General features: G+C 39.7%; 1 protein-coding gene across 1 annotated transcript in view; it reads left to right on the forward strand.

Annotated features, from left to right (window-relative positions):
* The window catches only part of Ku80, a 34,779-nt gene extending 9,485 nt beyond the window's left edge, over positions 1–25,294 (forward strand). Inside the window, 12 exon segments of the mRNA XM_045727866.2 lie at positions 1,659–1,799; positions 2,598–2,766; positions 9,185–9,324; positions 11,694–11,831; positions 12,001–12,149; positions 12,687–12,813; positions 13,181–13,308; positions 17,272–17,432; positions 20,596–20,669; positions 20,671–20,815; positions 22,211–22,353; positions 24,943–25,294. Of these exon segments, the coding sequence (XP_045583822.2) occupies positions 1,659–1,799; positions 2,598–2,766; positions 9,185–9,324; positions 11,694–11,831; positions 12,001–12,149; positions 12,687–12,813; positions 13,181–13,308; positions 17,272–17,432; positions 20,596–20,669; positions 20,671–20,815; positions 22,211–22,353; positions 24,943–24,957 (1,530 nt within the window). The 3' untranslated portion in view covers positions 24,958–25,294.
* Positions 25,295–25,554: the final 260 nt, after the last annotated feature.

The raw sequence follows: 25,554 nt of genomic DNA on the forward strand, positions 1-25,554 counted from the left end.
ACTACAGGGTATATGTAATTAGTTTGTATTTTTTAGGTAATTCACTTCATGAACTAGTCAGTGAGTAAGGATAGTCTCTGTATAATACAATTTTGACACTCATTAGCTATATTTTAGTTATATTTTTAAACTTTTACTTTTAATATTTCTTATATAGTCTGCAATCTGCATAATATTTGTCCATCTTCTGGTGCGTATAAAAGTTTCAACTGAAACGTCAAATGCTTGTGACATTGTCTCTCGGGAACATGATTCTTTTGTAGCTGGGCCTCAAGTCAGTGGAGCCTTGTTATTGTTACTCAACTTGAAGATCAGCGGTGGTGCAACCCGTTCTCACAAATTTAATAAGTCAATATTGACTTATTAAATATGTGCATAGGTGACATACTTAACATAATAGTTTCCCTTGAAAAGCTTCATAGAAAACACCGACCTTACCCTAACCTACTTAGTATGTTAAGATAAGCATCTTATTGCTTCGTAATTACAATTATTACCTAACCTATAATAGGTATAGGTTAAGTAATAATTGTAATTACGAAGCAATAAGATGCTTATCTTAAGATACAGTACTAACAAGGTTAGGTAAGGTCGGTGTTTTCTATGAATCTTTTTAAGGGTATCTATTATGTTTAGTATATCACCTATGCACGTAGTTAATAAGTCAATATTGACTTTACGAATTTGCGAGAACGGGTTGGGTGGTGACCCTTTACCAACCACTGAAAACCCCTTCACGGTACGAGTGAATGCTCTGAGGATGGATAATGTTAAGTGAGGGGGAGAACCACTGTATTAGTTATTCAAGACAAGCTAGTGAAGGGTAACTGTTGATTGCTCATAGCAAATGCAAGTGAGGGGATCTGGTAGCTGTTCAAGACAATAATATTGGAAATGTTTAGGCATATGTGAGACAAGAAGAGATTACATATGGTAATAAACTGAATTCCAGCACTGTACTGTAAATGAAAATATGCAAGTGCATGATTTTTATGTAGACGGTATCAGTTTTGAGTACTGTAGTTAACTTTATATGGTGTACCATGTAATAAAGTAAGAGATGCAAGAGAGAAATTGAGTTGAAGTATAAATGAACACATCAGATATTTTTGCAGCTGGCTACCAAGTTTGGTAGATAGATTTTTACTCTAAGCTTTATATTTTAATTAACAAAAATGCAATATTTAAGAGAAAATTTACTATTTTCTCAACTCCTTTCCCAACAAGTTTTTCATTTTCTAAACTAAAACTGTTGCTATTGATTTGCACTGTGTTTTGTTTTCAATGTTCATGGAACTGGAACGGGAGCCAGTCGGCCGAGCAGACAGCACGCTGGACTTGTGGTCCTGTGGTCCTGGGTTCGATCCTAGGCGCCGGCGAGAAACAATGGGCAGAGTTTCTTTCACCCTATGCCCCTGTTACCTAGCAGTAAAATAGGTACCTGGGTGTTAGTCAGCTGTCATGGGCTGCTTCCTGGGGGTGGAGGCCTGGTCGAGGACCGGGCCGCGGGGACACTAAAGCCCCGAAATCATCTCAAGATAACCTCAAGATAACTGTAGGTTTATTGAAATGTAAATATTCAATATTAATTTCTTTTGCCTGTTGAAACCGTCTAAATATTTATTGAGTGTAGGTATTATGAAGTGTTTTGTTTACAGGTTGATGGTATCATCTGCAGCTTTGATGAGGCAATACCACAGCTCATTTTCTTCCAAAAAAATTCCTCCAACAGTGCCCCATGGAACACCTTGTTAGAAATTGGTCCAGATTTCCAGATTGCTATCACCGGCAGAATCAAGGTTAATACAAATTATTTCGCCAAGTACAGTATATAAGTGAGCATTCTCTAGATAGATTTTAAAGGCCAATCATTGGTCAAGTTCAGTGACTGACTCCAAAACTTCCAGTATAATTTTTTGTTCACTATTTTTGCTAATGGCACAGCTGGAAAGAGCAGATTTTTATGGTCGAGATATATATATATTATAAAATGCTAATTTTAATTTTTTTTGTTGACCCTTGAAATTGATAGGGCCCCTCAAAAATGGTGTTGCAGTCAAAGAATCTAGCACAGAAGACTGTCAGTTTAGGGAGCTTCACACTGCAGTTGCGGCGAATCTCCTCCATTGTTTCTTTCTGTTTTCTGTGTTTCACTTACGCTTCATACTTACCTTAGCTAGCATCCAGGTGTATAACTCGGAAGTCAGCCTCTTGGATAAATATTGAAAGCCTTCTTAGCTAGGAATGTGATGAAGCTCGAGACAAGAGTGTCGTGGACCTTCCCGCCGGGACTAGTAGTGATCATGATTTAGGGAGCATCAAAATGCTATGTTCAGAGAGCTGTTTTACATGTTCAAAACTTGATTTATTTAAAGTGGAGTGGATTATAAAAATAGATAAACATCCATTTTTTTTTATTTTTCAATTTACTACTGTACTGTATACTATTTTCTAAGCATGTTTATGAAGCTCAAATACAGTGTATGATCATCTGCCCCAACATGTGGAAGTTATAGTTTTTTTAGCCAATCATAACTGGTTAATCATAAGTAAATAATCTTTCCACTCTAGATTCTCTCTCTCTCTCTCATGTTTAGGTAAAGCACTCGACTGCACCATCATGGAAGAAAATGCATGCTCACAAAGAATCGGCTGTGATAACCAATGAAACATCATATCATCGGTATGATGATGCACAAACTGTAGTAAATGAAGAGGATGTTATTCCTGGTTACAAGTATGGTACAACTTTGGTGCCATTTTCAGGTAAGTTCTCTATTTTCTGTGGGGAGGCCCGTTGGCTCCCTGAAGCTATCCAAACTGTTGTGTCCTATATTAGTTTGGGGTCGTCAGTCACTGGAGTCCTTATGCCTACCAGGAACCACAAGCCAGAACCCTGACTCCCTCAGAGAGGCGCAGGAAGCAATGGCCTATGAGCCCTTTACATTTAAAGTATGTCATAATTGCCATCGACTGGGAAAGCACCCGGAAAGATAGGCAAAACAAAACAGACCACAAGCTGGTAAGAATTGTGACCTATGTCTGAAAAAGCAAAAAGACTACCCCAGGAAGAAAACAAACAAGCAACATGTCATCCAACTAGCACCCCCGCTCGTTAGTGCTACCCTCCACCCTCTGAAGGGGAAATGGGGGAGCTGGCTCAGGTGAGCCAGCAGCCTGCCCACTCAGTTCTTTAACTGATGTGCTGGCGGTCAGCTCGGTCACCTCTGGCCTTATGTTCCTGTTCTGGAATTTGACCTGTGTAGCGCCTAGGGTGATCTTCCCTAGGTGCTCCGTAAGTACTACCCTTGTGTTTCAGGTTATCTTCCCTGGTGCGTTCGGGAATCACTTCCTTTTGAGGACTTGGTTCTTTGGCATTGTCTTCACCCTTGGGATATGTTGGGGGTCTTGGGCTTTCTGTCTTGCCCCAGGTGCAGAGTGTTATTGGTACCATGGATGTGTCTTCTGAGTTTTCTTTCACTTTGTGTGAAGTTGAAGGTTGTTCATCACTCTTGCCTCAGGGTGACGCTCATCTGTACTGCCTCTGTCATGCTACCTGTTGGGTTGCATGACAACACCTACGACCTGGAGTCTTGCGGGATTTGTTCCCTGCTTGTGCTTCAATTTACCCATCACTTGTCTGATGATCTCTGGAATCAGGCTGCAGCTGTGTTGCATGCTCAATTCTCCTTATTGCAACGGGCCAAGTTTGTTGCCTGGTTGGAGGTCCTGGAGCTGCCACGTTTGGGTTTTAGGGACTCTGATTTGGGGGCATTGGTCGCTTCCGCCTTGGTTCTGTCTATGTCCTACGTTTCTTTCCCATGTGGTTTTGGGGTTCACCCAGCTTCTCTGCCCCTGCTTCCGGCTCCCAAACGTCTGAGGATTTCGGAGTCGGGGTGGGGTTTAGCTTAGGATGAGGCTCGGGTGGCTTCGGGGCCTGCCCCTTCTGGCGGGGAGGAGGTTGATCCCGATTTTCCTGCTGAGGCTTCTGGGTCAATCGAGCCAACACTTTTCTTTGACACTTTTTCCCTAGATGCCACCTTTTCTTCAGGGGTGGTGAGCGTGGAAGAGGGCTCTGCCCTGGGGCCTGTGTCTGGGGTTCCCAGGGCTCAGGGGAAGTCCGCTTGGAGCACTATGGTTCCTTTTGACTCTGCTTGGGCCCTTGTGCCTTCTGGGCAGAGGTTATTGCTGCAGGGGAGGGGTTTTTCCTACCCTACGTCCCTTTATAAATTTGAGTTGGGTGCGGCTCACTTACCGGGTTTGTTTCCGGGTGCCCTTCAGTACAGTACCTCAGATTCGTCCTTCCAGAGGTTTCCTTCTGGAGGTTTCATTCCTCTTGGATTTTCCCTGAGGAGGTTCAGGAGACCCGGTTTAAGACTGTGATGGATCCGGCTTCATTTGAGTTTGGTTCTTCTTCCCCGTATTGGGCTCATTATGAGATTCTGGAGTCTTTCTGGCTGGCAAACTGCCCTTTCTTTTCTCTTGGAGTTTGACGTGGGTTTTGTCATACCCGAATGCTTGAATGGCAAGTGGTGTTTACGGTGTTGCAGGTATTCTTAGGGGCTTCACTTGAGTTCCGCAGTGAGTGCCTCTTTTCCCATGGGCTTCCTCGTAATGTGGGTCTGGTACAGTTGCATGCTCAGGTTCCCACTCTTTCAGCTGCTTTGGCAGCTGATAACTTTTGGACTTGTGGTCATTTGGCCTTGGTCTTATACTTCTCTGGTCTTCTGGAGCTGTCTTCGGATTCGCTTTCGGAGGATGTGGGGGCATTGAGTGAGGGGCCTTCAGCTGGGGTTCTAGTTTTGGCTGCTGAGGCAGCGTCTGCCCTGCTGAAGCTGTTTGTGCTGATCCTCCAAGAGGTGATCTCTATTTTTCACCTCTCATCTCACCAAGCCGCCCGTGCTCTCTTTGGATTCGGCTTGGACCCTGACTGTGCAGTCTTTGTCGTCGTTCTGTCCTCTGTTGTTCCCTGAGGACAGCGTTGCCCAGTTTTTGTCGGCGGCTCCAGCCAGTTGGCATCCTATTTCAGGCTTATTGGTGCTCTGGGGAGGGGTGGGGGTGGTTGTCGTTCCAGAACCTGTCGGTCGGGTCGTGCCAGGGATTGGGCCTCGTTTGGTTAGGGTAGGCCTTGGGTGCCAGTTTCTGCTTTGGTGAGTTCCCAGGGGCTTTCTTCATTCGGTCGGTGCGGTGTTCACTCTGTGTGACAATTGGTTTCTCAGGGTTTACCTCGGTCCTTTCGCGGGTTGCAACATTGACGGGGCGATGGGGGGGGAAGGCTGGCTGTTTTTGCCCGTGCATAGTCCTGCGATTCATGGGCTTTTTGGGTTGTCTCTTCTGGCCTTTGGTGGCATTGGGTGGCCCTTCCTTCTATCGGGGGTAGGCCTCTTCCCCGTCCTTCTATCGAGGCATCTTGGAGTGGTTTCCCTTGGGCATGGTTGAAATGACTTCGTCTCTCAAGTGGGTTTCCTGCTTGTTTCCGGATCTGAAATGGGACTGTGTGAATCTCCGGTACATTCTGGACTTGTCTCGTCTGAATCGATTGATTCTTTGCCCCTCCTTTCGAATGACCATGTTGTCCCAGGTCTGGCTTCTTCTCGAACCGGGCGCTTAGATGATTTCCCTGGACCTCAAGGATGATTATTGACACGTCCCTATTCATCTGGGGGTTCAGGGATTGGTTGGTTTCGTAGTGGGGGTGACAGGCTTACTGCTTTCGTTATGTTCCAAAAGTGGACGGTCAACACCGTCTTTTTCCTGTGGCTTTGTCGGACGTACGGGCGACCGGAGGAGCACCTCTTTGCGTTGGCGTAGTCTCGGCATCTCCCACTGTATGTGGTGCCGTTTCCCGACTACAAGGCCCTCATGGTGGATGCTTTTCGGCTGGACTGGTCGTGGTGGGGGTTCCTGTCTTATTTTTTCCAGTCCAGCTGTTGCTCTGTGTTCTGGCTCGGTTGGAATCCTATCGAGGGAGGATGATTCTCCTCCACATGGTTTCAGGTGCTGCTTGTTTGATGTCCAAACCCGGGTGTTTTTCTGCAGCTCCGCCTCCTTCAGCAGGTCGGGCTGATGTATCTCGCTGGTCAGCTGTCTCTTCTGCTCTTCACGCCTGGTCTTTCTGATGCGGGCATATTGCCATTTGTATGGTGATCAGGTGGCTTCCTTGATGGAGTCCCACCTGTCTCGGTGACAGTACAGGTATAATGTTTCTTGGTGGTCTTTCTGCTATTTCCTTTTCCTTTGTAAGGTTTCATCTGTGTCGGTTAAAGTTGTCTTGACATTTCAGTTTTGGCTTTTTCTGGACCAGCATCTTATGCCAAATACTGTCGCTTCTTATTGTGAAGCATTGTCGGAGCCACTGCAACTTGTGTTCGGGGTGGATGTCACTTCTGCTGTGTTAAGCAAGCTTTCTCTTGCATTTTCTCATCTCCAGCCTGCTCATGTGCCACTTGAGCCGTCTTGGTTTTTGGAATGGGTTCTTTCCTTTCATCTCCTCGGTTTGTTGTGGTCCCTTCGGTTTGTAATTGTTTTGGGAAAGCCTTGTTTTTGCTGGCTTTGGCCTCGGGGGTGGGGGGGATCCAGTTGGGGAGTTTCATGCTCTTCTCCGGTGCCGGGGGTTCTGCTTGTTTGGACCTGGTGGTCGTTATGTTTATTTGTACCCTTCTTCTTTTCTGGCAAAGAATGAGACGGCATGCTTCTGGAGGGGGTCCATTGGTTGGTTCAGCTGGAGGTGTATCATGTGCTGTGTCTGGTGGCAGCTTTACATCACTACCTGCGGGACCCTGGTTTCTCTGGTTCCCTGTTCCAGGGCTCGTGTGTCTCGGGTTGTCTGTAGTGTCATCAAGTCTAGCCAGCCTGGAGGTTGAACAGGGTCTTGGCCACCAGGTATCTTGTGAATGTCCTGGGCCCTCTTCGGCCTTGTGTTGTGTTGGGGAGACTGTCGTGGCCATCTATCTCTACTTTGTCTTGAGACCTGTAGTGCTGCCAGCTTCAGGGAGTCGACAGGGCTCCCCCACTGGAAACTAGTGTTGAATGTAATAAAATGCCATTTTCTGGGTGAGCCCTGGAGGCTCCCTGACACCCTCCCTCCCTCCCTCCCTCTCCCTCCGGTTGGCAGTTTTCATCATTCAAGAACTGAGGGGGTGGGCTACCCCTGGGGTATAGTACTAACGAGTGGAAGTGCTAGTTGGATGACGTGTTGCTTGTTTGTTTTCTTCCTTGGGGAGTCTTTTGGCTTTTTTGGACATAGGTCACAATTTTCACCAGTTTGTGGTCTGTTTTGTTTTGCCTATCTTTCTGGGTGCTTCCCCCAGTCAATGGCAATTACAACATACTTTAAATGTAAAGTGCTCGTAGCCCATTGCTTCCTGCGCCTCTCTGAGGGAGCCAGGTTCTGGCTCATGGTTCCCGGTAGGCCTGTGACTGACGACCCCAAATTAATATAGCACATATAATTTCGGATAGCTTCAGGGAGTCTCAGGGACTCATCTAAGAAATGGTGTTTCGTTACATTCAATGCTAGTTTTTTGGATATACTGTACTGTACAGTATATCCAAATTTTTCTTTAACATAAAAGTTTAAAAGTACACTTTTCAAGTACAGTATATTCTACAAATTTTCTTTCTGCATAAATCTAAATTAATTTCTACAAAACTCCTCTTTATATTTTTCACTAGAAATTACTCCCAAATTTGATTGAGGGGAGGGCCATGGGGGCTAGGTCCCAGACCTTAAGGAAGGAGCGATCCTTGGCTTCTAGCACATCTTGAACAATTACTAAGGGAATATTTTCGTGCACTGTTGTTGCATGTAACATTACTTCCTCCAGTAATGCTGGAGGAAGAGGCGTGTGGCTGGCTGTGATCGTCAATAATCTGGTTACGCTCATGGCCTGGGAGTGGGTGGGTGGGTTTGGTGGCTAGACAGGGAGCCACTGAAAATGGTTCGTGTTGGTCTCTTCTCTCTGTTGCTATACATACAGCACTAGATTTTGTTAACATACTGGATATATTATTTCAAAATATGTTAACAAAGTGTTAAGTCAACATATGGGTTAATGTATTCAACATGGCAAGTACCATCTCTGGCTTACTTTTATTTATATGTTGCATCAAGCCATTGCATCACTACATATTGAATAAGGTTGTACCTGGTTGATGGGGTTCTGGGAGTTCTTGTATGACTTGTGAGGTGATTGTTCCACTGTGTTCAGTGCTTACCTGTCAGTGACAGATAAGCACTAAACACTGTATGTATGACCTACTCTGTATGACCTGCCTCCTAGCTTTTTATACCTGGTGCACTAATTTACCTCTAAATGTTTTCCTCATATTTTTTCTTAAAATCGTGGATGGAATTGATTTCAACAACTTCTTTCTTTAATGCATTCCACTTGTTGACCACCTGTACAGGGAATGAGAACTTCCTTGTATCTCTAGCACATTTGCTTGTCTAGCTTCCACTGATGTCCCTTTATCCTACTTTTGTAAGGCATGGGTTCCATGCTGGTACTGTACACTTAAGTAATGGTCTTACATAGGCACTGTGTATAAGGATTTGAAAACCCATGTTTAGATTCTTAATTAACATTCTTATGTTTGCTAACTTCCCGTATGCTGCTGCTGATATCCTGTGCACATTAGCTTCTTGTGTTAGTGTTGGGATTATGTCTACTCCCTGTTCTCTTATTGTTTCCTGTAATTATCATCTTATGGTGTAGTTAAATACAGGTCTTGTATCTACCTTACCCATTTTCATTAATTTACACTTATTTATGTGACTTAAATAGTTTAACATTAAGGAGAAAGAAGAGTTCTATGTTGTAATTGCTTTTGAAATGGTTTGATTTGGCATTTATTTAATTCTCTTCCAGTGCATTTCCATTTTTGAACACCCAGACTAAGTAAAAGTTCTTGTGTTTCCATAACTCGCTCAGCTTTCCAACTCCCACTGATGTTCTTGTGTCATGTTTTCTCTGTCTAAAGAAGCTTTTTCTGCTTGCTGAATCTATTCCCCGTATCTTCTCTGTCTAAAGAAGCTTTTTCTGCTTGCTGAATCTATTCCCCGTATCTTGTATCCTTTGCTTGTTTTCTCCTTTAACATCCATGATATATTATTTGCTTAAGATTTATACCTGGTAAATTTATTAAATTTGTTTATCATATTTTATGATTGTGTGTATTACAGATGAGGATGCGCAAATGAAGTACAAATCAAACAGTCCACGCAGTCTTAGTATATTAGGATTTACTCGTTCATCAACTGTGTCACACCAGAGACGTGCTGGGGACCAGGTTTTGGTCATCACTGCCCGAGAGGGAGATGAGGTCAGTGTAAAGATAAGTTGGCTGTTTTATGAGTGCAGAAAATTATCTTTCATTTTGTTTAAAATATGCTAAAACATATTTTTGACAAAAATTTAAACTATATTTTGTAAAAGATTTTTTTTTTTAATGAACACTTTGGTAAGAGTAGATGGTGATAGAATTAGTTACATTCTCATATTGCTTGCAGTACACTGTATTTTTAATATATTTGTAGGATGGTCATGTGTTTTATTAGTTATCCCCTGTAAGGATACTGTATTGTTTAGTGACAAAAAATCTACTTTTGGCAGTGCCCATGTAATATCTGGGAAACATTTTTGTGTATCACCTTGAAAATTTAAAAGACACACATAGTGGTGCATGGAATACTGTATATCTGTTGTTATTGGGCCATGCAGCCCTTTGATATAATATTTTAGAACCCTTATTATATATCAATAGAGGTAAGTATTGAGTTGTGTATCTGAAGTAAATGTGTAACTGCACCACTAATTTCGTAACATACCCTAGTGTTAGCAGGTAATTCAATAATCTTATTGGATTATTCAAAATAATCTTTGCAAATGATACCCGTCAAGGTCTTAAAATACACTGGATCCTTGATAGAACTGATAGCAATAGAACTAAACCCATTCTGTGACACAGTTGGCTAACAAAAAATTATAATTACCTTAATCGGTGAATCCAAATAATCGAGGCTTTTTCAATAAATCTAACCAACTCGGCAAAAAATATTAGTTTAATTTCAGAAATGAAAGAAAAATAGATATTGTATTTTATATGTAATATTTATGTAATATCTTATTTGCAAAATGTATTGTTTTTATATTTACATGTTCTCTCATTTGCAGTAAGAAAACTTCATATGTTTATCAAATGGAAAACAGTTTTAAAAGCCATATTAGACCTTGTCCCAATTTGATCTTAACAGGATTCAGTCCCATAATATCTATTCATTTGAGGTTCTAAACGACAGCTAATTGCAGTAAATCCTTGCTCAAATGGCTGCTGCTGCTGCAATGGGAGTCTTGGTGGTCTGAAAAGTATTAGCTGGCAAACAAATCTTGCTTTAGCAGATTATGGTGACAAATCCACCAAGCAATTGTGGTAAACATGGCTTACCTCACCATAGAAAACATTACATTTTCAAAAGTTTGGATTAATTTGTATGGAACATCTTTCTGGATTAGGAAGAATGCAGATTTTTGTTATTACAATGGTAGGGACAGTTCCTTTAGTATTATATATATGAGAAGGGTTCATTATCTCACCCTTCACTTAAGTTTACTATTACAGTAGTTTAGTCAAGTCTTAAGTATAGTAAATCAGATCACTGGCAAAATCAAACAAATTAGTCATACAGTATAACCATATACTGTGTAAAATATATATATTATATCTGGGTTGTTCACAGGCGCCTGTCATTGTTATGTTGGTAATTTTTACTAAACGACTTACAGATTTTAGATGTCTTATGATGGGTTCTTTTGAAGGTATTCTTTGAGGGATGTGCTTAATTAATTTTGTTATTTCACAACATCCAGGCAAAAATCTTTTCTGTCTGATTGAAAATTGCTACCTGTGCTGTATTTATATCATACACACAAAAATTCTATTGAGATGTGAACACAGTTTTTAATTATTAGATTCATAAATATTGTTATCTGGTGTCCTACTTGGAGATTCAATTTTGATTCCAAGATACCTGGTTGATACCTGGTTGATGGGGTTCTGGGAGTTGTTCTACTCCCCAAGCCCGGCCCGAGGCCAGGCTTGACTTGTGAGAGTTTGGTCCACTAGGCTGTTGCTTGGAGCGGCCCGCAGGCCCACATACCCACCACAGCCTGGTTGGTCCGGCACTCCTTGGAGGAATAAATCTAGTTTCCTCTTGAAGATGTCCACGGTTGTTCCGGCAATATTTCTTATGCTCGCTGGGAGGGTGTTGAACAACCATGAACCTCTGATGTTTATACAGTGTTCTCTGATTGTGCCCATGGCACCCCTGCTCTTCACTGGTTCTATTCTGCATTTTCTTCCATATCGTTCACTCCAGTACGTTGTTATTTTACTGTGTAGATTTGGTACTTGGCCCTCCAGTATCTTTCAGGTGTATATTATTTGATATATCTCTCGTCTTCTTTCTAGTGAGTACATTTGGAGGGCTTTAAGACGATCCCAATAATTTAGGTGCTTTATTGCGTCTATGCGTGCCGTATTTTTGAGAGACATGAAGAGAGAGACATAAGAGAGAGACATAGAGACATTGAGAGACATATTTTTGAAGACATGAAGACAAGATATTATCATACTACTTGTATTATCATACTTTACTTGTATTATCATACAAGTAAATATACGTACATTTACAGGCAGCAGCTGTGGCTTTCTCATCTCTGATTCAAGCATTACAAGAGTTGGATATGGTGGCAGTCACCAGAAGGATCTATAATAATAATTATAATCCGGTTATGGGTGCTCTCTTCCCTGATATTACAGCAAAATATGAGGTACGTTTACCTATCCTTATTGTGAGGCGTCTTCCTCGTCCAGTGATTACGGTGTATAGGTAGTGTCGCACTCTCACTTTAACACTGCCAGTAATCCAGTGATTACGGTGCATAAGTAGTGTCAAACTAGCACGTTAACACTGCCAGTAATGATTGTGTCCTCTTGCAGTGTCTCATATGGATACCATTACCATTCCAAGAAGAAGTTCGCATGTACACATTTCCTTCCCTTCAACGTCTTACAGAAAATTTGAATGATAATGAAATTCAAGCAATGGATGACCTGATTTCTTCCATGGATCTTAGTTGTCAAGAGGAGTGAGTAATTGTTTGTTTTGTGAGCTAGCTAACTACTGAAGTTGGCATTGGTAAATTATTAAATTTTAAGTTTGTAGTTTCCAGTCCAAAGTTTTTTTGTTTCCAAAGTTGGATTAGGAAATTACCTATTGCAGTTTGATTTATACAATTTCAAATATGGCGATGTGTGAATTTTTTATACTTTTGTATTTAAAAATTTAGGGTATGCTTCACGAATAACATATGCTTTTGAATATCATATTTTGACTATTAGGCAATTTCACTCAAATAACTTAAGTTGAAACAAAAATTTCTAATCATTTGTGCTTTAGTAAAAAATAAAAAAATTTCACAGTCAAGAGCTATCTGCTTGAATTAAGTGAAAGTTCATTTGCATGTGTTAAACATCCTAGAGCATCAGTGCTCTGAACACTTTATTCAAAAACCACTTTGGCCACTGTAGATGCTTCTGCTAGGTAAGTGAGCCTCTAAATTTGCAACATTATTCATATCCTGCATATACATTTTTAACTTCATAAATCTTGGTAATTATTCCAGAGATGGAGAGGAAGAGTTGGCTCCGACAGGTGTACTAAACCCACAGTTGCAGCATTACTTCAACACTCTCACTGACCGTGCTCTTCACCCCCACGACCCCATACCACCCCCTGCACCTCATGTTTTGGTAAGCTCTTGACCCCCATGACCCCATACCCCCCCCCCCCCTCCACCTCATGTTTTAGTAAGCTCTCACCCCCACGACCCCATACCACCCCCCCCTGCACCTCATGTTTTGATAAACTCTTCACACCTGTGATGGAATATTAACTCATGATTTGGTAAGCAGAAGACACTGGGGAAAGTTTCTTTGCCTGATAATACAATGCTTCTGTTTTAAAATAATTTTACTGTGTGTATTCACAAAGTTTTTTTCCCTCGAGCAAGTGTTACTAGTCAGTTAACATTTTATTTCTTAGTTGACTGTGTGTATCATTGATTCCTTAAGAGTAAATTGGAACATATGATTTGACAATTTGCTGTGCTTTATGCAGAATATTCTTGAGACTCCAGAATGTGTGTGTGAGGCCAGAGACAAAGTTGTGCCGTCCCTCAAGACTCATTTCCCAACCAAAAAGTTGATAAAGAAGACCAAGAGGGATAACAAAGATTTGTTTGCAAGGTAAGAGGAATAATTAGGTAAGCTGTTTGTGGTTGTCACATGCATATATTGAACTCATTGATACAGTAAACCCCTGTTTATCCTTCTTATTACTGCATTCTCATGTATATTTTCAATAGTCTACTGTTAATGCTTAGTCAATTCAAATTCAGACAAGTTATTCATAAATATTTGTAGATTTATAATTGAATTAGTTTACACAAAATTAGGAGTACATTATTCAGCCGAAGAGAGCCATAATAATAGTAAAGGGTTAAGAAAGGTGTGAATGAGACAAGCACATATACATAAAGGACAATAGCTAGCCATTCACCAGTGTTTGTTAATTAGTCAAATATTATAACAATTCAATGACAATGTTATTCTGTTCACCAAATTCCCATGTACCACTGACATCCTGTTCACATGAACTTCTGGTGTAGTGTTGGGAGTATATCCACCGCCATGTTTCTTTCTCTTAATTTTTCTTGTACAATAGTTGCCTTTACCTTATGATGTAGTGTCCTACAGGCCTCTTGTCTCCCTTTCTTCATTACTAAACTACAATCACTTATTTTGATTGAATTCTAGCAGCTGCTTATCTGCCCACTTCTGAAGCTTGTGAGTGGGGGTCCTCTCCTCATTGACTTACATCTTTTGCAAACATTGATCTTAGTCCATATTGTACATCATTCACATAAATTAAAAACGGTAATGGTCATAAGACAGAGCCCTTGGAAACCCCACTTTCCACGCCTCTCAAGCCTGACATATCTTGTCTATGACAGATTCTATCCATCAGGTATTCCCTTACCCAGTTTAGTGTCTTTTTTCCATTATCCCTGCATGCCTCTACATCTTGTGTATTAATTTTTTGTAAGGAACTGTATCAAAATGTATCAAAAGCTTTCTAGCAGTCTAGGAAGATACCTATCCTTGCTGTACTTAAAGGACCCCTTCATAGATTTCAATAAAGTTTATTAACTCTTTCGCTGTCTGATGCTGCATATTCCTGTCACGAAACCAAAATACGGAGTATGCTCGACTGATGCAAACGGCGTCATTAATTTAAAAAATCTGATGAAATTCCATTTATTGTCTGAATACTATGGGACTTGTTTTAAAATGCGTGCCAACTTCTGCCCATTCTCTGTATACCCCACATGGTATCCTGACCACGCTGGAGGCTCACTGTTCTCGTGACCGCTGATGACAGCTGCCGGCTTCCCTCAAGTCGAAAAGTTTCCCCATTCCGGTTATTTTATCTCGGGTATTTATTGTTACCGGCTTTATAAACGCTGCAAATTGATTTCCAGATGGATACTGATCAAGAACAGAGCCAATCCATGACGAAAGCATTGAAAGAATCACGTATGAGGGAAAAGTTATTGAGTGTTTGTCGAAAGTATAGAAAAGTGAGACTTATATGTTCTTATGTGCAAATAGCCCTTTACAGCATTCTATTGTGAACAGTTTGATACCAAATTGAACGACGTAGCACGAACATTGAGGTCAGAAAGCTAAAAAGGGTATAAACATATTTGTGTGGTGGTGAGCTCTTGGCCTACCTTGTAGTGCGCAGCAGGTCCAAAGTATAGGAAAGTGAGACTTGTATGTTCTTATATGCAAATATTCATTTAGAGAATTCTATTGCGAACAATTTGATACCAAATTGAAAGACATAGCACAAAAATTAAGGTCAGAAAGCTAAAAAAAGTATAAACATTTGTGGGTAGTGGCGAGTTCACACGCACCGCTCGGCCGACTTTGAGGTGTGTGGCGGGTCACCCGCCGGGGCAACAAAAGTGTTAAGCATGATTTTTCCTCTGAACCAGTGTTGTCCCTCCAATACAAAAGTTATTCTCTCCAAGTGTTCCCCCAATTCTTTTCCTGATGAATTTTTCCAGTATTTTGCTTGGGATTCAGTTAATGATACTGGTCTACAGTTCAGTGCTTCATGTCTGTACCTCTGGTGTCGAAAATGTTAGTTATTAGGTAACACAGAATTCTTGGAGCTTCCTTCAGTAACCATAGTGATATACAGTGGTACCTCGAATAACGATCGCCTCAAATGGCGAACTTTTTGGGATAACGACCTGGCCCGATCGCCGACAATTCGTCTCGTATGGCGACCGCTCGTTTGAATAAAGACGACACCACATGGTGGGGGTCGCACTGCTTCTTGCACATTCTCTGACGCCTCTGACGATGCAAATAAATTATGTTGTTTTTGTTTAAAGATGTTAATGATGCTGAGATGTTGCAAAGCATTGACTTTTATGTAGGGGAAAAAAAAGGGAATTTTTTGAAATACAACAAATGTCAAAAAAAAGTTCGTTCGGTGTTTGGCAGGTAGGCTGCTCCATGTTTCTTAAATAAATAAAAAAAACAAAATAAAAAAATGAAAAATTTTGAAAACAGAACAAATGTCAAAAAGGTTTGGTGGTCAGCAGGTAGGCTGCTCCATGTTAAATAATAAAAAAAAAACGAAAAATAAAAAATGGTTGAAACAATTGAAAAAAACGGACAAATGCCATAAAGGTTCATTCAGTGTTTGTCTGGTAGGCTGCACCATTATTGAGACTGTAAATAAAAAATACAAAACAAATGGAACACATTTGAAACAAAGAAAGATTGCTATAATGGAGCAGCCTACCCGACAAACACTGAAGGGAAGGGAAGGGAACTATCAGGGGAAAAGCACCAAGCCATTACAACTACCTAGTATATAGCACTTGGAAGGGGTCAGGATAAGGATTTGGGATGGGACGGGGGAAAGGAATGACTGAACAAACCTTTATGGCATTTGTCCATTTTTCAAATTGTTTCGACTGTTTTTTTTTTATTTTTCGTTTTTTTATTTAAGAAACATGGAGCAGCCTACCTGCCGACCACCGAACGAACCTTTTGCTATAAGACAAATGAAAAAAAAAAAATATTGAACAAATTTGAAGAAAGAAAAATGTCATAAAGGTTTGTTCAGTGTATGTAAGGTAGGCTGTTCCATTATTTAAAACATCGCGTATCATATTGATGTTTTTTGATGGTAGAACGGAATAATTTGATTACCATTATTGTCAATGGGGACATTCGTTTTGTATGACGTCCGTTTCACATGACGATTACGGTGCCGGAACGGATTAAATTCGTTATTCTAGGTTCCACTGTATCTTGTTTGGTCCTGCTTCTTTTTCTAGGTGTTTCTATCTCTTCCACAGTAAGTTTAGTTCTGTCAATGTCACTTCTGGCCATCTGTTATCACTCCTCCATGGACATGAGTCTGTTTCCAGTTTGTAGACCCATTTGTTTGTCAGATGTAAACTTTGCCTGCCTGCCTGATTCATAGACTACTTGACTGCCTATTTTTAAAATGCAAGAATCCATAGATAATGGAAAACTTAGTATATGCTATTTGAAGGAGTATTCACGAGTGACTGCGTTTCTCTACTGTTGTTGACTTTACATTCATTATACAGATATTACACCAAATAATATTTTTGTTTATACATGTCAACTTATTCATACCATTTTTATCATAATAGTGAAAGATAGAATGAAATATAGGATATAATATCTGGAGCAATAAATAAGGGCAAACAATGTTGCGCTATAACAAATGAGGGAGTGTGGTAGTGGTGGTTTGCATGTTCCTGCGCCATCCTCAGGTAATAAAAATGGGTGCTGAATATTTAGTACGCCAAATTTTATAAAATTGACGTAATGAAGCTATCATCATAAAAAAAAAAATGCTCCAAAAAGAATTGCATGAAGTTATTAATTTTTTTTTTATAAACATTGGTGAAGTTAGGTGGGAATTTTAATTGGGAGGTTTCACAGCATGGGCAAACAGTTAAACATATGACGAACAACTTTGTGGTACAGTTGGTATTTGTACGGGATCAGAATATGTTTAGATTAAGTGGTAAGGAATGAGTTTTGCTGCAGCAGGCTCAGACTTGTACTTTGTATTTTTTATTTTGGCAGCAATGATGGTGACGAGAGCACAAAGAAGGCCAAGTTGGATGTAAATGACAGCATGAGTGCCAGTGACCTGACTCGTCCGTTGGTGACACATGTCACCTCGGCTACTCCCGTTCAAGACTTTTTAGCACTTCTTGGTGGTGAAGCTCCTAACTTCAACCTAAGTATGGCTCTTCTGTTTTACTTGTTAACTACTAAGACTGAGTATCAATGCATTGGGGAAGCAAGTGTTAATATGTGTTTAATCAGTGCCAGCTTGCTTGATCTAACATTAAGAGCATCAATTTCAAGCTTATTTATGTTGTGGGGGATAAAATATTGGCCAGTACTAATTTGTATATTTTTTATTCTTCATATTATTAAAGCCTTATGATTTATATTGCTTTTCCTTAGTACCTTCCATTATAGGGTACATTGTGGGGGGGGGGGTTACTTCCCACTTTCTCACTCTCCCCTCTCCATCTTTCTTCCCTCTTGCTCCAGTCTTCAAACATCCCTCATTTCCCCTTCTCTCGCTATTGAGCATACATGGAGAGGGTTTCGGGAGTTCTACTCCCTGAGGCCATGCTTGACTTGTGATAACTTGATCCAACATGCTGTTGCTTGGAATGGGTCCACAGGCTCACATATCCACCACAGCCTGGTTGGTCAAGCACTTCTTGTAAGAACTAGTTTAAGTGCCTCTTGAATACATCCACATTTGTTCCAGCAATATTTCTAATGCTTGCTGGGAGGGTGTTGAACAGCCATGGACCCCCTGATGTTACAACAGTGTTCTCTGAGTGTGCCTATGGCACCTGTACTCCTCACTGGTTCTATTTTGCATTTTCTTATGTATCTTTTGCTCCAGTATGATGTTATTCTACTGTGCAAATTTGGGACCTGGCCCTCCAGTATCTTACATGATATATTACTGTATTTTATACCTTTCTTGTCTCTTTTTTTTTTTTTTTTTTTTTCAGAGATTACATTTTGAGAGCTTTGAGACTGGTCCCAATAATTTAGATGTTTTATTTCTATGTGTGCCATATATGTTCTCTGTATTACCTCCAATTCAGAGATTTGTCCTGCTCTGAAAGTGGAATTGAGTACCGAGCAATACTCAAGACGGAACATCACCAGTGATTTAAATAGTATTAGGATTGCTGTGGGGTCTCTGGATTTGAACATTCTCATAATCCATCCTATCATTTTCCTGGCTGCTGCTATGTTTGCTCAGTTATGTTCACTAAATGTCATTTCGTCAGACATCATAATTCCCAGATCTTTTACATGTTGCTTTCCTTCTATGAGAAAGTCTGATTGTATCCTGTATCCTTGTGTTTCATTTAAGTTTCTCATATCCACCATACCTAAGTACCTAGAACTTATCATCTATAAACATCATGTTATTTTCAGCTGCCCAATCGAAGCCTATTAGTATCTGCCTATAATTTTTCAGTGTCTTCTACAGAGGCAATTTTCATGCTGATTTTTGTATCATCTACAAAGGATGACACGAAACTGGGACTAGTATTTTTGTCTATAGCCGAGATACGAATGAGAAATAGCAGTGGTGCAAGAACTGTGCCCTGGGGTACAAAGCTTTTTACTGCACTTTGGGCTTGATCTTATTTGATTGATCGTCACTCTCTGCATTCTGTTTGACAAAGTTGAAAATCCAACGTACCACTTTACTTGTTATTTTTATTGACCTCATTTTATGAGCTATCACTCCATGGTCATATTTGTCGAATGCCTTTGCAAAGTCTGTGTATATAACATCTGCATTTTGCTTTTCTTCTAAGGGCTTCTGGGATTTTATCATAGTGGTTAGGTAACTGTGACAGACAGGATCTACCCACTCTAAATCCATATTGTCCTGGGCTATGAAGTTCATTATTTTCCATAATACTGGAAATTTTATTCCTAATCACTCTTTCAAAAACTTGTATAATGTGTGATGTTAGTGCAACTAATCTATAATTTTTTGCCAGAGCTTTACTTCCTTGTGCAGAGGAGCTATATCTGTAGATTTTAAGTGTTTCTGGTACAGTATCTTCCCTTATCCAGGATCTGGATTAATAAAGCAGTTACGCAAGTACAGTACTTAAGAACATGTATATCTTTCCCCAATCTTTGACGGCTTTGGCTACATTTATTAAACAGTTTACAAGCAAGAAAACTTCCCAATCAACTCTTGTTATTGTTATAAACAGCCTCCTGGTGCTTCAGAGCTCATTAACTGTTTAATAATTGTAAACAAAGCCGCCAAAGATTGAGAAAAAATGTACAGGTTCGTAAGTGCTTGTGTAAACTGCTTTATGAATCAGTCCCAGGTTCTTTCTTCATGTTACACTGAGCGCTTGTGCTACTGGTACATTACATTTCTTTATGAGTATTGAATTTCATAAGTCAGGTCCTAGGGGCTGAGTATGTCTTAGTCTCTCTCTCTCTCTCTTTTTCTTTTTGGTTTCCTCTCTCTGTCCTGGTTGACTCTGTGCAGGCCTATCTGTCACACTAAGAACTTTCTCTTATTTTATCAGCATTCTTAAAAATTGTTCTGTTGTAGGTATCATGCCAAGTGCACAGGCAATGTGAGCAGACTATTCTGAAGCACGGAACCAATTTAACCCTTGCACCTCTAAACTGATGGTATTCCTGGCTTTTGAGACACTGCTAGTCTGCTATCCCTTGATGGACACTTTCCTCTCATGGTTGCTCAGAGATGCTAAAGTTATACAGCTGTAAATGTAAAATGAATGTGTGACATGGGTGTTTGTATCCACTATGGTGACAAACTGAGGGAAGATGTTTAAGGCGTACTGTGCCTGAAACATCCTCCTATGCTGTGGGTCCCACTGTAATGAAAGCACACATTTATAATGAAAGAATAAGGGTGTAAATTGAAAGGTGGTTGTAAAATGATAGATGCAAATGGGAAGGAAATAAACAGGGATGAAGGCCTATCGTTTGGCTGTATTTGTAAATAAACAAAGTATGGAAGTACTGTACAGTACTTGTTTTAAGTCTGGGGGTGGGGGGAAGCAATTCAAAAAGTTAGTAATAACTTTGTTGACTGAACTGAGACAGATTTTAACTTCAAGTTTAAAAATTGTATCTTGGATGTTGTTATTTACAAGATTACAAAACTTTGTGTGTGTTGTTTGGCAATCCTTGCATTAAAGCACCACATGGTTTTTTCTAATTTTTTTTTTAAGCTGCCTTATGCTTCTTTAATTACTGATATGCTTTATTTGTATAATTTTTATATTTTTTTATCTTTATTAAGAAAAAAAGAAGTGTTCCAACCATACATATGTATGAGCAGCTGACTTTATCTTTCAGTTTGTAAGCAGCTTGGGGAAGTTGTGCTACAGTTAGTTGATGGTCTTGGTGGTGGTGGTACTAATGCTGCAGTCAGTGGCTAAAGTGATAGACTGCCTGACTTCCTTCCGCCAGGAGTCGTGTAGCATTGATCCTTCAACCTACAACAAATTTATCTCGAGCCTGAAAGAAGTTGTAATGACAATGTCTCTACATGAATTATGGAACCGTGTCAAAGAAAGTAAGTTACTGATACAGTACTGAAAAAATAATGAGGCTGTATGATATACAAGTCCTGGGATGTGGGTTTGAGAAAATATTGAGGCCATACAATGAAATCGGGTACATCACACATTCTTGTTATTTCATTGTGAACAGAAATGTACTGTACCTGTACTCATTGTTTGAAAACTTGAAGTGTTGTTTGCCTGATAGCCTCATATTTTAACATCAAACATGAAATAGGCTTCTCAATAAACAAGTTATACATTCCTTATTGGAACAAATTATATAATCGTAATATAAAGTACTTTTAAACTAGATGCTCACTGGTTGTTAGTGAGATCAGTTTTGTGACAAAAATTTTCCTAAAGTTTTCAGAGCATACAACTATCCTTCTTATAAAGAATAAAATTATTTCAATTTCATTTATTTCTACTTCTGTATATTATATGCTTCTACTATATATACTTCTGTATATATGTAATTCTGTATATTATCCTTACTTGGCTTCCAACTTTCATAGTTGTTTTGGATGAATCGGTACAGAGAAAAAAATAAATGATACCTCACTTGAATGGACAAATTGGCACTGGATCATTTCACTTAACCAAGTATTCAGGTCCATTCAGTATTTTTCCATTTTTTACTATATATTCCAGTTTATTCATGACATCATTGCACATATATTGACAATTCAATTCTATAAGCAATGCCTATCAAATATACTTTTAGGTAAAATAGGATAAAATGTAAATGCAGATGAGGAGTCACAATAATGTGGCTGAAAAATGTTGACAAAACCACACACTAGAAAATGAAGAGATGAAGATGTTTCGGTCCATCCTGGACTATACCTTAACCACAATCGACTTGATAATGTCCAGGATGGACCGAAACGTCATCGTCTCTTCATTTTCTAGTGTGTGGTTTGGTCAACATAAAATGTACACATTAATAGAATAAGACCTTTTATTTTGTACAAAACTTTGAGAGGCAGCTAAGAGCTTGTTAATCTGTATGGGCAGAATGTGGGCATACAGTACAATATTACTGGATGCACTACATGCCTGCTTGCAAAGAAGATATTTGGGCACCAACTCCACCTCTCTCCCAGACCTGGGATCAGGGGTAAACCTGTGTGTCAAGGAGTTGGCATATTTATTTCTAGACATCAATAAATATAATTAAATTGTTTAGGTTACCTAAATTTATCAGTTACCACTAGGAATGCATTACAAATGCAGTTCCAGTAACAGGCTTTAAAAGAAATTAGGGTTTAAATTATATTTGTTAACTGTTATAACAAATAACACTCACATTTGCATGAAATAATTCTTAAATGTTGTCTTAATATTTGGATGTTTAAAATATTCATGTGACACTTCATACAGAGCTTGGGGTCTTTGGTCTTTAGGTGGTCTGGGCATGATTAACAAGGAAGAAAATGCAAGGAGTATTGTTGGTAGTGATGAAGCTGAAGAATTCCTTAAGTTGGAGCAGCAGTCACAACAGCCAGTCGCACCACCTCCAGCTGAAAATGATGATGTTGAAGATTTGGTTCGTATATTTTTAACTTTTTTCCCCCCATTTTATTTTTCCTTTTGATGAGCATTTTGGACAGTTTCTGGTAGGGCTTCCTCTGTATCTCCCTAAAGCTAAGCTCTGTTGCCTTATGGCATGGCTTTAACAATTCTCCCCTTCCCTAGTTGCAAGCTGCCATGCCATTCTCACACCCCATTCCCCAAAATTGATGGAATAACATTATCATGGGAATTAATGATTGGTTCATCATAGGTTTATGCTACTTCCCTTAGTTGAGCTACCTTTGATCATGACATTCTCGCACAGTGTATAAAATTAATCCTGCTTATCTAGTTGAGAACTCCTTCCATAGGTAAATTCCATATGTGGCCACAAGGGTCACCATCTCTAGTGGCTTTGATGGGGACAAAACTGGTGGCTTGTCAAAGATCAACCCAGTGTTCTTGAGGATTTTTCTAACTAGAATCTGAATTGACCCATGTCTTGGCATTTATTGCTTATGCTGGTGTTGGTTCCATGGGTTATAACCCTACAGGTGAAAAAGCATCTCCTGTTTTCTGTCCTACACTGTGGCTTTAAGCTGTTGCCCTTTGAATGAATTACATTCTTTATTTTTAAAGTGGTCTGGATTAATATCCATCAACTTCAGTATTTTATCGGTTTGAGATGTCAGATTCACTTCCATTTAGGACAACCCTTTGCATCAGGTCTCGAGACCCATTGCCTACTGAAAGTCAGGACTAGAATCTGTGGCTCTCGGGTTTTATCACAGTGGCTGTGGCCTTGGGTGCTGCTGTGTAGGTTCTCTATAATCCTGGTTGAACACTGATTTCCACATGCCTGGGTCATTTGGTTCACTATTTTGCAGGAGTATCTGTCTACCTGTCGAAAGTTGAGGGGAGCAAAGTCCCTATGACTTCGTCTCTGACCAGGCCTCCTGGTTACTGGTCTGATCCACCAGACTGCTCTCGGCTTGGTTGATCAGGTATCGTTTAATGGTGTTTGTCGAGTTATATTTTGAACACTGCAAGAGGTCGGCCAGTTATGCCCTGTATGTATAGGGGAAGTATTGAAAAGCCTGTTGTTGTTGATAGAATTCTCTGTGTGCTTATTGCACCTCTGCTTTTCAGCAGGGCAAAATTATTTTGCACAGCCTGCTATGCCTTCTTTTCTCATGTGGTGTTATTTGTGTGCGTAGATTTGGAACCAGTCCTTTTAATATTTTAAAAGTAAAGTATTACGCTTCTCTCCAGCCTGCACTCTAGGGAATACAGATTTAAAGATTTTAGGCAGTCTCAATAATTTAGATGTGTTATCGAGTGGGTTATAGTGGTAAAGGATATTTGCACGAGACTGTTAGTGTGCAACAATATTCCACTCTTATGCCCTTTAATTATCATCATTGGTGTGTGTGTGTGTGTGTGTGTTTTTTTTTTTTTTTTTTTTTTTTTTTTTTTTTAGAAGGTTCTTGTTATCCACCAATAATTTTTCTTGCAGTTGTAACAGCTACATAGTCGTCCAACTTGGTACCTTCCTTTGATAATTTCTTAGTTTTAGTCACAACTGTAAGTGTATCTTTTTTTTTTTTTTGAGATATATACAAGAGTTGTTACATTCTTGTACAGCCACTAGTACGCGTAGCGTTTCGGGCAAGTCCTTAATCCTATGGTCCCTGGAATACGATCCCCTGCCGCGAAGAATCGTTTTTTCATCCAAGTACACATTTTACTTTTGCGTTAAACAGAGGCTACAGTTAAGGAATTGCGCCCAGTAAATCCTCCCCGGCCAGGATACGAACCCATGACATTGCGCTCGCGGAACGCCAGGAGAGTGTCTTACCACTACACCACGGAGACTGCTTCTAATATCTTATTCCATTCCTTCCCCTCTTGTGACCATTTCACTTGGGCACTTTGAGGTGTTGCTAGTTTTCTGAAGAGATGTCAGTGACAAAGAAATGCCACTAATACTGGCTTAGTGTACAGTGGATGCATGTACTGTATGGTGTGTGGCAGTTACACTTCTTGGAGGAGGGGGGAAAAAAAAGTTACCTAGAAATATGCTATATAAATGGAATGAAAAATTGTTCCCAGTCATTTGGATTCAAATTAGGTACTGTAGTGGGTGGTAGTGAAAGTTGTTGCAAGGCTGGATGCAGCTTTGAGTCTTGCTAAGTAGAGGGTGCCAAATTGCATCTACCAGATATCGTAGCCTCCCTCACCTACTAAAATGACCTATCTATTAAGAAGCCCTGTATTTTCTTGGTAAATAATGACTTTTCTGGTGGTCAGTGTTTGTGGATACAGCTTTACTATAGCCTCGGCTTGTGTTACCATTCCCAGGCAGAGGCCTCGGCTCGATGCCTGCTGTTATACCCATTCTCACAGAATTTCAAAGTAATTTACAACTTTGCCAAGACTGGGGGTGTAACCCTATTTATCTTGCATGTTATTTATACGATTAATTTTTAGAACACTTTCCAGAAAAGAAACTGCCACAATGTAAAAGGCTTCCTAATGCATGTGGTATTTTAATGGCAAGGCAGTTTGATATTAAATCAAATACTTAGACATGCATTTATATTTTATTATTTGCTCTTTTCAGCTCGATGACTTATAAGGCAAGCATGATGCATTTCAAAAGGTACAGAAATAGTCATGTTCGAGACATTTCTTTAGTATAATTTCCTGTCAATTGCGTCAAGCTCTCCCCATTTAAAGAATTCATGAAAACAGGCAAGATTTTTTTTTACAATGTTTGAATGTCAAAAGAAAACAATACTAAAAATTTAACAACTATTGTACTGTACATTTGCTACAACAAGAATAGCATTTTTGTTAATCAAGATGTTCCAAAATAAAAATTTCAAATGGGGAAATTAAATTTACTAGTTTGCGCTTGCACGTAAAGTAGGGCTACTTGAAATATTTGTTAATAAAAGTTTGATATCCTTTGATTATTAGTTTTATTGCCCTTCAAGTTAAGTAATGCTTTTCTTACTGTATTGGGAAGTATTTAACCCTTAGACAGCATTTTCATATGTTGATTCACGGAGTAATGTGGTTATCATCACATGAATATATAAATTTTTGTCTGGGTTTTACATGTACTGTATGATGCAAATAAACATCATTACATCCCCAGAGCTGTTATATCCTTATCTTGATCCATGAAAAAATCCCACTAGTGTTTAATGGTTGTTACTAATGTGAATGT

The sequence above is a fragment of the Procambarus clarkii genome, chromosome 80, assembly GCF_040958095.1.
Source record: "Procambarus clarkii isolate CNS0578487 chromosome 80, FALCON_Pclarkii_2.0, whole genome shotgun sequence".
In the NCBI taxonomy this organism is placed as follows: Eukaryota; Metazoa; Arthropoda; class Malacostraca; order Decapoda; family Cambaridae; genus Procambarus; species Procambarus clarkii.